This window comes from Mastigoproctus giganteus, chromosome 4 (genome assembly GCF_048544385.1).
Source record: "Mastigoproctus giganteus isolate SK-2022 chromosome 4, ASM4854438v1, whole genome shotgun sequence".
Classification (NCBI taxonomy): Eukaryota; Metazoa; Arthropoda; class Arachnida; order Uropygi; family Thelyphonidae; genus Mastigoproctus; species Mastigoproctus giganteus.
Genome location: NC_143578.1, coordinates 43,597,223 through 43,613,187, shown reverse-complemented (window position 1 = coordinate 43,613,187; position 15,965 = coordinate 43,597,223). Strand labels below are relative to the sequence as shown.

The 15,965-nt window shown below is 38.2% G+C and overlaps 1 protein-coding gene across 6 annotated transcripts in view; it reads left to right on the top strand.

Annotated features, from left to right (window-relative positions):
* LOC150086677 (synaptogenesis protein syg-2-like) overlaps nucleotides 1–15,965 on the top strand; it is a 416,888-nt gene that overhangs the window by 277,620 nt on the left and 123,303 nt on the right. For all 6 annotated transcript variants that reach the window (XM_090372685.1, XM_090372684.1, XM_090372683.1 and 3 more), the window contains exons 5-7: nucleotides 1,334–1,633; nucleotides 13,098–13,388; nucleotides 13,658–13,951. In XM_090372685.1, coding sequence (XP_090228811.1) covers nucleotides 1,334–1,633; nucleotides 13,098–13,388; nucleotides 13,658–13,951 — 885 coding nt within the window. The remainder of the gene's footprint in view (nucleotides 1–1,333; nucleotides 1,634–13,097; nucleotides 13,389–13,657; nucleotides 13,952–15,965) is intronic.

Below are 15,965 nucleotides of genomic sequence, written 5' to 3'. Positions count from 1 at the left end.
ACCGACAGGCAGCGCTGCAATCTGCTACAAACCAAAATGGATACAATACAAGAGATAACAAGAGTTTGTTCGTTGCTTGCTTCAACAAATTCAACGATTCAGGTTTGTTTAATTATTGCAGGAATGTATCAAAAAGATCCGAAAAGTGTTTCCAGCGAGTGTGTTTGAAACCCTATTGCAAGTTACACATAACGAACTTAAAGCTCAGACAAGTGAATTGGACGCACGATCCAACGATGCTCAAGCAAGTGCATTGGACGCACTTCACGTGAACTTCAGAGAATGACCGAAGTTTTCTGTAGAAAGCGTAGGTAGGTCATTTTCCTAGAAACTGCAATTGGTTCAAGAGTTGATACAAGATAACTGAGCAACAGTCGCACCGGTTTCAAACACAGAGGTGGAATTGCAAATACTAATTCAAAAGAACAATGCCCATGGAAATATGCAAAGGAAGCAACCTTTGTGGTCCAAGAAAGAGCTTATAAGTCAGGGTTGTGCATATAGAAATACGCGATAATCTAAAAGAATGTGTTTGGACTTTGTTTCAATAAAGACATTGGTATATATTGTTTTCATTTAGAAATTAATAAATGGGACAATTTATCTTTATTTTTTTTTTTTTTTTTTTTGTAGAATAATATGCCCACGGACGAAAGAATACGAGCCAAACATAACAGGATGGCGTCTCGTTTCTGCAGAGTAATGCCGTATGTAAAAAACTTGATGCTGCTTTTCCAGATCTTTAGATTGGTCGTGGCGGATCGATTTCTTGGCCACCACATTCATCTGCCATAATTCTATTTGATTTTTATGGTGTTATGTTATGGACATTATGTAAAGTGCACAAATCCCTTGTTTTACAATACTGAAGACTGAATAATTGAAGAAGTTGCTTCTATACCTGCAAAGGTTGCATGAGATACAGTGCCAATTTCACATGATATTCACCGAGGAGGAAGCTGCGGAAATGTTCAAGTTTACTGCTTTCGAAAAATAAACTTTTTTGAATTGATCTTTATAATTATGAAAACACTTATTTGTACCGGTCAAAAGTTATAAATTTTTCAAATAATGAAGTTTTTTTTTAGATGATTCAGAAGCTACAGGACACCTAGAAACACTTTTACATATATATTTTTTGGTTTTACCAACTTATATTTCATTGGAAAATTAGCTTTAACAAATAAAGATTCACTTAATAAGAACTGAAGCAATGCTCAACTCGCAAGAGCAGAATACGGGGTGAGGGCCGTGTGCTCGTGGCCCTCACTCCTTCTTACAAATACAATGTACAATTTTATCACTATCTGAATATTTTACTTTTTATTTTCAGTAAAGCCTTGGGAAGTCCACATTACCACCCCTTTTCGCCCTTTGTCTGCTGGAGAACTCATCGAAATCACCTGCCAAACTTACGGTTCTCGTCCTCCAGCAAGGATTTCATGGTGGAAAGACAGCGAAAAAATTGTACAGGCGTCTCGCGATACCATCGCCAGTGACGGAAATTCTACTACGAGCTACTTACTTTTTGTGGGATCTAAAGAAGACAACGGAAGGGATCTCTTGTGTCGGGCAGAGAACCCCGAACTTCCTGGTAGTGCCTTAGAAGACAAATGGAGATTGAACGTTTACTGTAAGTGTACTTAATTTGTTACCACTATCAATCTTCCTTGATTCACAGAAGCTTAGCCTAATTATTGTGTTCGGTAGTCGTAATGGTGTCTGGTTTTTATACATTAGTTACAATTTAAAATTATTCTATACAAGATAGCTTTTGAGTTTATTTTATTAAAGAAACTATTCAGAATACTTATCACTGAGTGTTATTATACAGCTTTAAAATCGATGTATTATGGAACAAAGATCTTATTAGTAGTATTATTATATTCGTGGCGCCCCTATATTGGATGGATTATTTCTAATCTCAGGGAGATTAGGAAAATTGTCACATTTCAATTAAGAAAAATACAACTTACAATGAAAAATATATTACTTTAAATGTATACAACATTGAATACAGTTTAAAGTACAACACACCATTCACTTAATTAAAAGTTCCAAAGAATATCATCAGACGAATCGGGCGCTGACCTATAACACCGTACAGTCGCCTACCATATGCTCAATGACGCGGGGAATTTTAATGGATCGTTTTCACAACGTGGCTGAGTTTGACGATCTCAAGCGAGGGCAGCATAATTTATTTTTCACCCCGGAAACTGGGATTTTTCGTCCAGCAAACAGCAAATCGACTCCAGAGCAATTTATATATATAGACATATTATATATGGTACAATAGAGCCTAAGTTGCTTATGCACCTAAAAACATACAAGAAATATAAAGCAAGCTAAATTGAGCAGTGGTATACGATTGTTTCGATGGCGTTATACCGAAAACACGTAAATCAAAAGTGCGTAAATCGAGAAATGACTGTATTACAGTAGAAATAGTCGGCTTGTAGCAATAATGCTGCTAACCAGTTCTCAGCCTTTGTGTCGGCGCAGTGGCTTCGCAAATCACCATCCGTTTGGAAGATGCTGTGTTCCGTTGCTATTTGGAGATACTTTTCAAAGACCTTTTCATTCGAAGCAGAGTTATCGACTCTCTGGCTGATATGCACCCCCCCCCCCTGCGGAAAACAAGCCGGTGAACACACAGTTTAGACACCTACATATCGAATTTATGGGGTTAGGCAAAAGAGTGGCTGGCTGGTCGTAAAATGTTAGGCCATCCCCTCCTCTACTGGTGATGGAGGGAATGGACTCACAATACATATAACTACATTGAATATAACTAATCGTCAAGATAACATTTAAATAAGGAACACATCACAGGCAAATCCCATGATATTTATTTAATCGTCAAAAATTTGGTTTAAGTCATTGTTCCGCATCAATATTCAAAAACACAAGTGCCGAACAGAAGTACATTAGCATAATAAGTAAAGAAAGGTATTCGTTTTGCATGTTCGAAAGATATTTCACGTTTCATCACTATTACAATTTGAACGACTACACGTCATTTAAAGTAGGCAGATTAGAAAGCAGACGACGGTCTCATTCCTAGTAAAAATCAATCCCCATTGTTATTCTGTTCTTTCCCAAACGCCCTCATGCGGGTTTCAGCAGCATTCATGAATATTAGCTTCGATCACATTAGCCAGAACTAGGTAGGTATTTATTTAAAATCATTTTTCCTTGTCGTCTCTTAAGCCTTAAGTGACACACCAAACGAGTGTTTTTGCGGCTTTCTACAGCCATATGGTTGGTAAACAGCATTTTGTGACAGCCGAGTGATTACGCAGTCCTCTCTAGGTAGCCATCAGTCAAACAACGGGAGTTAATTATGAGTTGCGTTGTGCAATGATACATGAGAGAATGAAGCCAGTGTACCTTAAATTGTTCCTCCTTGAGTTTCGAAAAACACACACAACACACACACACACACACACACACACACAAGTGGCAAAAGGAAGGTAAAACAGTCACTATGAACAGAGACAAAAGGAAAAGGGTAATTACTATTAAGGCGTATTGTTCTAATATTTCATCGCCGTTTCTTTCTGTACTGAGTCTGTTTCTTGCGTGTAATTTCCTCATTTTTCACTTTTAACTAGTTCTTTTTTCACGAGCAGTAAATTTCTGTTTGCCATTCTTTTGTTATTTACTTCGAGCAGACGACATTCAGTAATCTTACTATTTTATACATTAGTAAGCATGCTAGCAGGCGAACTCAGTGATCGTTAGAAAATAATTTTCTGCGAGCTAAGTAAGTAAGCCTAAGTATTTAGTATTATTTAGTAATTATATAATATTTATTATTATTTTGCTAATTATTTAGTAAAACCAGTTACGTCTGCCGTTTTATAATACGCAATCAACAAAGCGCAGTTCATTCGGCCTATTGAACAGTGGAACGTAAAACTGTTAACTATTCAACTAAAATGCGAAATATATTAAGCGACAGATTTTATCTTTCAGCAGTTTTTTTTATACAGAGAAAGAGGCAATTTTTTTTCGTCATTATTTATAAAACTGATTTGTTTCAAATTTACGATGATCAAGAGAAACAATTTTGATGATTTTTTTATTACTCGTAATTTTAAACTTCATGCAGGTTTCGAAATTAGAATAATTTCTATCAGAGACGTACTGGTTTAATTTCTTACATCAAATCATAATGCATGAAATCGAGAATTTTTTTTTTAATTTGGCAATTAAAACTTCACTATTTCGTTTCAAGGTTCGATTGTTACTAAATGTAACAATCGAACTTTGTATAAAGCGCCAAACATCATTTAAATATAGAAGTATTTCGAATTATCAAAGCATATTTAGTTAAACTCACCTAGAGTTACAGACGCGTACAGATCGAAATCACACGTAATAACCTTTGCTGATTGTCGTAAAAGTCTTCAGGTTACGATTACCACATCCGCAATGAATTTTTAACACGTGTTACAACTTATAACGATAAAGGTAGTTTGCTGATGGTAGCTTTTCTAAACACGTATTATATACAATTCGTGTGCATCTCAATCACTTGGTCATGTATCGCATTATTCTTCTCCTCTCAGATACTCATCTCCATTTAAAGTTATTTATTTGTCCCTGGTTCTTCCTTTGTTTGAATCTCCTTCACCAATTTAGTTGCGTTACTTTGAAAAGCAAATTGAAGGTTTGGAAAGAATCAAACAGTGCCCAATGAGACAAATTTTGAAGTGATTCGTTATCACAGGGATAGTTTATATTCGTTATCAGAGGGATCATGATTTGCTTTTTACCAAACTTTTTGAAGAACACTTGAAAAAATACAAATCATGTATATCGGATGGACAATTTCAGGTTTTCGATTAACCAAAAGATGCACAATAAAGATAAAAATATTTCAAGTTTCGAATACCTGATAAAAACTCCCCTTTTTAAGTGCATTTGAATACAGTTCAAAAATTATTGATGCTTGCGTGCATTAATGGTATAATTTAATTTTATATAATTCAGTGGTTACAGTGTTTATTTATTGTACTTGTATGAATACTCTGAGTTGCCACTTGATTAGGTACATCGACCCTTTTCATGAAATGGAGCTCTATTTCAGTAACAGCATCACGTATTCGGACCATAGAGTTGGTATGATTTACTCAGAAACTGTAACTGTACTGAGGTTTTCAGGTAGGACTTTGTCTCGGGTGTATCGAGATTAGTCCAATAACCAAATAACATCCAGCCAACGGCGATTCTGTGGTCGGAAATAGACTGCTGATCCGAAAGACTTACAGAGGCTGACCAGACTTGTGCTGGGTAATAAATTTTCTGTTTATACTCCGGCACGACAACCAAGTCAGTAGAGTTTACAATCAATCGTCAATACAAATATTTATCTTATTTAGTAACCACGGGCTTAAACTCCGGTCCACTCAAGGAACGCGTGCTATGCACTCTCACTCCTGACCACTCGGCTACGTCAGGCCTCAGGTAGCTCAAAGACTACAATCAATATAGACATATATAGTATGTTATGTACAGTGAGTCAAATAACAACTCAGTACAACAGTTGTAATCAAAGAAGCATTTCAGAGCGTACAACTTGCCGTATCTTCCTACGTATGGAGCATCGCAGCCAGCGACGGAACCTGGTTTCGTTCCTGTCAGCAAAAAACAAGAATATACGGTTTCAGTAGGTTCAGAACACCAACAGTAAACAGTGGAACACTGGAATGTGAGGAACAGGATATGGTAAACCAGCATGTTTTTGTGGGCCCATCCTTCCAGGTGTCAAAAATGCAGGCTGGTGATGGTACGAGAAACATTTCTGCGCTGCACACTGGGTTCCTTCATACTAGTGGAGCAACATTTCGATGCCACAGATTACCTGAAATTTTTTTTCCGACCAGATGCATCCCTTCATGACTGCAATGCATCCATCTGCGATTGGTTTCTTCCAACAGGACAATGCACCATTCATTTCACAAAGCCATAATTGTACTGAACTAGTTCCAGGAACATGAGAATGAATTCAGTCTAGTGCTGCAATGGCCTGCCCACTCATCAGATGTCAGTCCAATTAAGCACGTGTGGTATGATGTAAAACAAGCAAGGAGCTCTTCGGAGTAGATATCTGCAACTATCCAATTTGCAACAACAGTGGGAAGCAATTGGGTCTGCATGGATCAAGACGTCACAACGAATTCAGGCTCTTCAGGGCCAAAGGGTGATCTGCTTGATATTAGGGAGGTAACCTAATAAATTGGCCAATCAGTGTGCTGTAATTTATGAATCATTATCATACACAGCAAGTGGACTTCTTTCGTCCTTGTGAATTTATATATATTTTTTAGAATTATAAAGTCAAAGCCTACTTAAACTTAATTTCCAGTAGTTCAATTAAATAAATAAATAAATCTTTATTGTGAAGTAGGGTTACAGCACAATATCCCATCACAGCGACGAACGCCAGGGGTTCACATATAGCAGTTAGAGAAAAGATAAGTACGGCGTACAAATACAAAAGGCTACAAAATACAGCGAATACATACAAAAGGCTACAAAATACCGATCACAAATTAAAAATAAATACAAATACAGCATAAAAACACAGAGCTAAACACAAATACAGAAAACAAATACAACTTGGCAATATATCAGGGTTCAAGGGCTTTGATAAAGTTGTGTCTATCCTTCTTGTTACTTATTATGCTATCGATGTCGTCGTCCACACGGTTGAAGACAGCGAGCATCTGCTTGGGAAGAAATCTCTCAGTGAGTACAAGCCTGTTGTGGTGAGCCACAAGTGCTGGTACCGACTTTAGGCTTGGCTGTGGAATCCTCCAAGAGCAAGCGTTCCAAATATTTGGAGATGATATCTGGCCTGTGATAAGTTTGGCTGTGAAGACCAGCCCCTTTTCCACGATCAGGAACTTCATCCTCGGGATGTCGAGTGCTTGTGCCATCATGGTGGTTGTGGTAGCCGGAGGTAGCCGAAGCTTGTTACTGGCCCATTTCAGCAACCAGTATTCACCGGTGTACACCCGCTTGAGGTTTGCAGGTGCAGCAGAGGCCCATATTTCTGCACCATACAGAATGGCGGGGTAGACAGTGGAGGTGATGAAGATGAACCTTTTAACAGTGAGAGGATTTCGGACGTGTAGCAGATGCTGCTTTGAGATCCACCGTAGACGAGAAAATTTGGTACTGATTTTGTCGATCTGGTTGTCAAAGGATATCTTTTGGTCAAACAGAACGCCAAGGTCTGTGTGCGAGGGTACGTTTGGTATTCGTACCCCTGCGAGTGAAACGTTGAGCACTGTTGGCATGGATTTAAGCGAGAATACAACCTGAGCAGACTTCAGTGGGTTGATTTTTACATTGAAGTTTGCCAGGTACAATTCTAGATCCTTAAGTTGGAAATTGATCCTGTTGCTGAGCTGAACGGGGTTGTCACCAGGGTTAATTTGAGTCATAGGACACCCCCCCCCTGTGGTACTCCAGTAGCAATATCGCAGGATAGGGTGTGTTGTTGCCGATGGAGAATAAGTATTCTGTGACAGAGAAGAGATTCCAAAAAGCACAGTATATCAACTCGAATGTGAAATTTCTCCTTCAGACTTGATTGATCTGGGGCAGAACCGGGTTCGCCCCCAGAATAAGCCTCTTCCTTTGAGCAAAAACTTCTTTTGCAAAGGCCTGGAGTGTTGCAAGATTACTTGCTGTTTGAATTAGCTGTTCCACTGCAGTTGAGGAGAATCCCTGGACGTTATTCCTCAACTTTTCTCTGGATTCATTATATATCGCACAGTCGAAGAGTATGTGGGACGAGTTCTCCTTCGCTCCACGGAAACAAAGGTCTGACTCTGAAAGCCTAAATTGAAAAAAATTCTCATTGAGGGCCCATGTCCTGTGACTAGATAGGAGGTTTCCATCGTGAGAGTAAACCATTTCGTAACAAGTTTTGCCATTGCAAAGGTAACAGCCGGTATGAAGCTTTTAGTGACTAGTCCCTTGTTGGTTGTGTCCCATAGCGTCTGCCATATATGAACTAGCACATTATAGCAGCGCAGCTTCTGTCTTTTCACATCCGTGTCTAAGTTAAGGTGGATGCCTAGGATTGTTGCAGGAATCCTCCTCCGTATTCTGCAGCATAGTCCCCTATAAACTACAAAGAAGTCCAGTGGAAGAACCCCTGAAATATGTTGCTGCTGTGGAGACTGTTCTGAAGATCCGATGGGTGGCCAGAAGTCCCCGTTGGACAGAGTTCAGTTTCTCTTTAATTTTACACTTAATTGCCAGGTGAAATCACGCCCCTGCAGCGAACGTGACTATGGGGAGAAACACCGTCTTGTACTAAAGGAGTATTGTGCGCTTGGAGAGCCCCCAGTCACTCCTGGAGATCCTGACTATTCAGGCTGAGAAGTTTCTTACTTTTATGTTGAGATTCCAGAACCTACCACTACCTGTGCCATAGCACATCCGTGGCTAGGATCTTAAATTTTTAATTGGTTTCAGAATCTCGTCATAGGGAATTTTATTAAAAACATTTAAAAACTCAATTAAAATAAACATATAACTGAAGACAAGTCAAGCTACTTAGCCTGCTTTGAAAAGAACAACCTTTATTTATTTTACAAATTGCCTGTCCTAATCAAAGCAGTTTCCATCCCTGCCTCAAGGAGGCGAGCCTCTACTATCCATCAACCTTTGTCTTCTTTTAAAAACTTATTTTACGTAATCATTGAAATAGCTAAAATACACTTTACTTGTGAACAAGACACTCAGTGTTTCTTCCTCCAAACTTCCTATCCGTTTTTCCAAGTATGATCTGGTATCTGTATATTGGACACATTCCAGTATTATATGCTTAGATGTTTCAGCGATCCCACATGTGCACATCCCAGATTCTTGTAAACCTAGCTCTGAAAGTTTAAACTTTAGTCCATGGCCTATTATTAGGAATGTGAACTGTAACTAGGGTTTCTTTCTTGTAATCCAGGAATTTCGACAAGGAGGGTTGTTCTGCAAGAGCGTGTACTGAGTCACAGCAGTGTGTGGCGAATTTTACATAGCCAATACCCCTACCATATCCAGTGTGTATAAGGTCTCAGCAATACAGACTACCCTCCCAGAGTGAACTTCTGCCAGCGGATGCAACAACAGTGTGTCCTGAACCACAATTTTTAAACAACGTTTTGTTCACTGACGAAGCTGGGTTTACTGGCAATGGTATTTTTTAATTTTCATAACTGTAACGTTTGGTCCGACGAAAATCCTAATGCAATTCACGAGTCACGACAACAGCAACGTTTCTCATTGAATGTCTGGGCAGGACTACCAGAAGACCGTATAATTGGACCACACTTTCTGCAAAACAGGCTAACAGGAGAGCTGTATCTTCAGTTCCTGCAGAATGGTAAAAGACCTCCTTGATGATGATAATGTTCCACTTCATCAACGCCACAACATGTGGTTTATGCATGATGGTGCACTGGCACATTTTGCTCGAGTTGTGACTCGATATCTAACTAGAAGGTATGGTCAACGGTGGATAGGTAGAGGTGGGCCTGTAATGGGGCCTCCCAAATCACCAGACTTAAATCCTATGGATTTTTGTATCTGGGGTCACGTAAAAAGCTTGGTATACACTTCTGACATTAACACAGTTGAGGAATTGCAGCGTCGGTTTGAAGGAGCCTTCAACAAATCAGAAATGACCCAGGAATGCCTGAGAGGATTCGCAACTCAATGCAGAGAAGACTACAAAGCTGCGTACGGATGCAAGGACAGCATTTTGAACACCTTTTTTTAACATCCTGTAACAAGTAACATCTGTAAAATCCTGTGGTGTTGAAACCAAAAATTAAAAAGTATTATCTTATGTTTAATAAAACCACCCTTAGCAAAGGATTCACAGCTTTTTGCTAAACTAGTGCTCTCATAGTCAGTGTCGGATCTAAACAGAAAATGTGCATCATCTCGAAAACGGTTCATTTGTGGCCCGATGTTCACTGGGACTTTTTTTTTTTTTTTTGTACTTTTCACCTTTAAATTATTGACCATCATTTTTGAAACACCCTTTATTTTGAATTATAATAATGGAATATACAGATTTCGTACATTCTGTTATGACTTCCTCCTCCAACCAAGGAACACTGCATATTAGATGGAGAAGGAAAGGGACAGTAATTAGAAGTACATGATATGAAAATTTAAAGGGGAAGTTGTAATTCAAAATAAAAAGTTGACAAAGACTGCCCTATGCAACTTATAGAAGTTCAAACACCCGAAAAGAAATTCCTGGATAATTCACCACTCGAAACTACTTTTGGTGTTTGTTGCCACGATATGAAGTTGTAAGCTGCATTTTTACCATGGAAGCAAAGTTTGTGTTTTTGTACTCCCTGCAAACAGTGAGCACAATTTGTGATGCTGCTATTGATGTATTGACTTCCGAGTATCCTTTCCAATGATCATTGATCCCTTTCCATTAGTGTTTTTGACCAACTAAATCGCTTCTTGATTGCTGTATCGGTCGTTCTTCGTATGCAGTGACAAATGATTGATCTGATAGTCGACAATGCGACATCACTGGAACTCTACAACCACCTAAAGGAGACCAATAATGGATGTCCCTTAGATATCCATGGCACTTTTATGGATGCTACTTTGCATACGGCCCCACTTCAATAATGTCATAGGAAGATGCCGAATACATTTTAAGACTATCGTTATTTTGCATTATTATAAAAGTAAACAGTTAAAGGAACATTGATTGTGTATATCCATAGTAGCCCGCACATCCACTGGATCTAAGCGCTCGTGAATAACACAGTTAGTAGAATCGCCGTCCTCCCCACCGGGTGGAAAAGACCTGAGTTCGAATCCCGTCGATGATGTGAAAAATTTTTATGGGCCTTTTTCACAAAGTGGCGTAGTTAATTGGTCTCAGGCGAGGGTAGCATAGTTTTCTTCTCCAGGAAACTCGGGTTTTTCTCCCCGAACATCGACCTCAGAACACACGCAATTTACAGACAATACATGGACTTAGTTGCCGATGCTCGTAAAACCAAACAACAAACAAACTTGATATAACATATTGTTACTGGACTCTAAATTTGGATGAGTGTTGTTGTTATTATTTATATACATTAGCATCTAAGGCCATATTGCGCTGTGTGTATTATGTCTGTACAAGTGTGCATTCACGGGCAGATTTGTATGCTGTGCAGCCTAAAAGCCCGGAGAATAACTCACGGAGAATCCATACACCCTCCGTTTGTGATCGGCGCACTGCAATACCGAATGAGAAGACTTTAAGAATTCCTCCAGTCTTTGACGAGATTCGAACTCGAACCTCTCCAATCGAGAAACAAGTGTCCAAACCCCATTATGTTATCACAGTAAACGATTTGTATGATGATTACAGTAAACGACCTTTAAACGTATTACAATACTGACATATTTACAGTAATTAGTGTGCGCAAATAAAATGTTTTGGTCTTGTAAAGTATGCATTTAAATCCACATAGAATATATTTTTAAAAATGGAATTCAGAGAATAATCTTTGCATTGCCATTTCCGGAATGCTCTTTGTCCTATTATCTTTCTACCGTGCTGTACACACAAGTACAGAGTTTCGGTTTCTTGTCTTGTCCAACTGGCAACTAAGCATGACAGAATCCCAACTGTTTACAAATGTACCATCAGGGAATAAAGCAGGCACTAAAAGTACACTGAAAGCCAACTTTTCCCACAGGAAAACTGCGGTCTCAGAAAAGAGTTTATTTGAAGAGTGACTAAAAAAGAATGAGCAATCCAAAATAGTCTTAAATACCAGTAAGTGAACACTAAAGAAATGGGTGCCCTAATTGACCGACTAAACTGATTGGAATTTCAAATAACGATTTCATAAAAACTTTAAATGATGATATAATGTAAATAAATCACTCAAAAAGGTTAAATTGATACCACATATCTAAACGAACATTCTATTCTATATACGTGATTTGTATATATAACTGAAGACGTTTGGTTCTGACAATGTTACCACTCTTCTTCAGCGATAAGAACAAAATAATTATGTTAATTATTAATGTTAACTATTAAAAATATTCTTCATGTTGTCACTGTATTATTTCCCTAATATTTCTGGATTTTTTTGCATCAGAATCCAAAATTTAAATGATTTATTACACTATGTAACAAATTTTCACTGCTTCAAGTAAACAACAAGTTGAAAAAATTACAAATCTCATTTAAAAAAAGTAGAATCCATTGGATTCTATACTTTTAAATGAGATGCCAGGAGTTCTGCATTGGATTTTGTTAACCCCCAAAGTACCTCAGTAAGTTATCAAATTCTTGCTGATTGCAGAAATGTGGCGCTTTTACTTTAACAGACTTCTCAGGTATAATCCCAATTATCCTGTTTATCAGATGCATCATTCAATTCCAAACGATCAGCTCTGGAATGCGGATTGGGAATTGGCAGGTTTCATTGCGTGGTACCAGAGCAGTACAGGATAGTACGTTGGGATTTACCACAGCTTTACGATCCATGCATTTTTTACTTTTGATATATCACTGTACAAAAGTAGCAGTAGGCATGATAGTTTTTGGACACTCTCCATATTCGACGTATAGCAAAAGGAATGCACTTACGGCTACCATGAAACCATCCCTACAACTACCACAGCAGAAATAAGGTCCGAACAACTTGTCATGATCATCGATAGACTTTCCAAAACAGGCTTCATAGGCACTGCAAAACTTGGTGCCACCAACGATGTTATACAACACTTACTTCGGACCTATATAATATCCATAAACATAGCAGAAAGAGCGTGAAGGTAACTTCTGCGAATCCTACAGGATCTTATATATACATTATCACAGTAAAATGTATATATAAGACCCTGCGAAAAGCATTTACATCGACACTAGAGAATATCCAACGACGCCGATGGATTCCGTCCACAAAATACATATAAGAAACAAATAAATATAAACTTTCTGTTCTATAGTGTTACCAATAGTTATTGTTACAATTAATAATTAGTTAAATACAAAATTATTAAAATTTTTCTGGGTTTCATATTATTTTCAGTTGTCCCCCAGTTATCCCTCGCCTTGGGAGGCAGCGAAAAGCACGAGGAGATCCGAGAAGGTAGTGATCTATATTTCGAATGCAATATCCATTCGAATCCCCCAGTCAAAGAAATTCGGTGGCTGTTTGAAAATCAGCTACTCGTTAGCGATCCGTCCACAGGCTTGTTAATAAAGAACCAGTCTCTCTTTCTGCGTGACGTCAAACGTTCTCACAGGGGGCGCTACCAGTGTACAGCCGTTAACCTGGAAGGTGAAGGTAAAAGTGAAGAGGTCTTTTTAAGAGTCCAGTGTGAGTATCATTTGAAATTTGACTAAAATAGGGGCAAAAACAAACAGACAATTACAACACACGAAGGTGACAGACACAACAGACTGGCACATCACAGCCTTAGTTGCATTTTATTTAATTACTTGTAAGCTACTTTTGACGACTTTAACAGCTTTTTATAAACGATATTCTAATATTAATAAACTCATTTTGTTACTAATTTTAAATACTTTGTTAATTTCAGGAAGACCTGTGCTCGTGTACTGAAACTACTTTTTTTCCCCCACCAGATGCTCCAGTGTGTAAAGCAGGTCAGAGGATACTTTACGGTGTATCGAGGCACGAAGCCGTGAATATCAGCTGTGAATTGGAAGCTGATCCATCGGATATTAAATTTCGTTGGGAATTCAACAACACTGCCGAAAACGAAAACATCGATGTCTTGCCGTTAAGTAGCGGGGTGGGGCGAAGCGTTACTAAGTACATTCCTCATACCAACCACGATTACGGCGCCCTCTACTGCTGGGGAATAAATAGCGTCGGTGCTCAACAACAGCCTTGTATCTTCAACGTCATCCCAACGGGTAAGTTGTAATGACCTAAGTAATGGGGGAAGGATGACAAATACAGTAATACGAAGTAGGGTTCGTTTAACCTTGAAACTAATACATTGTTATAATGGACAAATTATAGCAGGATGCGCAGCTCATCTCGTGTCCATTTCAACTCGTCACCAAATCCTAATATTTTTCATTCATATATTATTTTGACTTTTTAAGGTATCGTATCACAAAGATAGAAATTATATGCAAAACATAATAGTATTCTATTAAACACGTCCTCGTATTGCTATTAGTGAACCATACAAAAAGCAGAAATTCATAAGTACTCGATTTTCATAGCTATAAATTAACCAGTTGCCAAAGATGATTCTCATATAAATCACGGTTGATTTATTTAATAGGATTTTATTTGAAATCACTCTGACTGAATTTATTTTTATTTTAAATTCAAAGACTACATTTCCACGTATAAAAAATAAATTTTGATTTCATTAGTAAATATTTATTTGCACACGGCTAGAGAACCAGAAATTCACTTTCTAAAATACAATAGAATGGAAAAAGAAAAGTAAAATATAGTGAAAACTGAAACCCCAGCTTATGAAGAGTTGCTTGGATACAAAAGTCAAATGAGAACATCTAATAGCCTAAAAACTTTATTTTTTCTTTGCAAATGCCAACTGAATATGCTGTCCAGGTGCTAACAAATGGAAAATAGTTGTATGCCATGATCATGCTTGAAGGATTACACTTCTTCGGAGGAGGCGCCAATTAACACATTTGGGAAGTTCTGGACACAATTAATTTTAGCTAAGTGTCTTCCTAATTTTCCATAAGTTGTAACAAATCATTCTCAGCCCAGTACTAGGCTCCAATACTAACCTCAGGACAGGATTTGGTAAGAATCCACAAAAGTAGCTAGAGTTAATTTAGTGTTTTATGTGCTTGAATAGTGTACTGTGCCACTAGGATTAGACCTGCAGTAAGCTATGTATATATTAAGTGCTATAGCATCATTAATACACAGCCATTTCTGAATTAACAGAATATTTATAAGGCGGCATCGTTTTAGGTTATATCTCATATTATGAATACCTTCACAACGAGTTGCCATGATATTGCACTACTTCGAATAAGTAACGCTTCACCTGGGGAGAAGACTGGGGAGTTGACCTGCAGTAAACTGAATTTTAAAAACTTACACGTGGACTTAAGCGTTTTCCCCGTAAACTAATATTACGTGGATTTTTTTTTTTTTTTTTTTCTGATGGTTAATATGGCCGGTTGGTTGTTTAATAATTTCTATCAGGCAAACTACGGACCCGAGGCGTCAGCATATATTACCCATAAAACTGAGTGTATTCTATGGTGGTTTTATTTTGCGAAATGAAAACCCGAGTTTTTAGGCGGAACAACCTAACCGTTCAGTGTCCACACGAGAATAACTAACTCAGCAAAAAAAGCCTTCAGGCAACATCGCTGTGAAAAACAGCGACGCTGTCCACTGAGCTGCAAGCGAGTATGAGATGATGTTATATTCACAAGGATGTGTTTATGAGGATCATTAAGGCCACATCATTGGTGTTCTTCGTTGAAACACGCCAAGAATCATCAGAAATGAACCGATCAATTGTTTGGAACAAACTTTGATCCCTGAAGAACAATTCTGAATATTCTGAAGGTTGAAAAACAAAGATTTTATGAGTAGTAATTTGTACCCAACTGTATTTGACATAGCCGAGTGGTCAGGGGCGCGAGTGCAATGGCACGCGCTCTTTGAGTGGACTGGAATTCAAGCCCGTGACTGCTAAATACGACACGTTTGTATTGATGATTTATTATAAACTACACTGACACTGGTGTATAAACAGCGGCATTTGCTAGTGTGTTTTTTTTTTTTTTTTTCCTTCTTCTTTTGAAATGTTTACTGTCGAACTTTGAAGGCCTGTGACACGAATATCCAACTATTATCTTTGATTCCGAGTACTCTCTCTCTCTCTCTCTCTCTCTCTCTCTCTCTCTCTCTCTCTCTCTC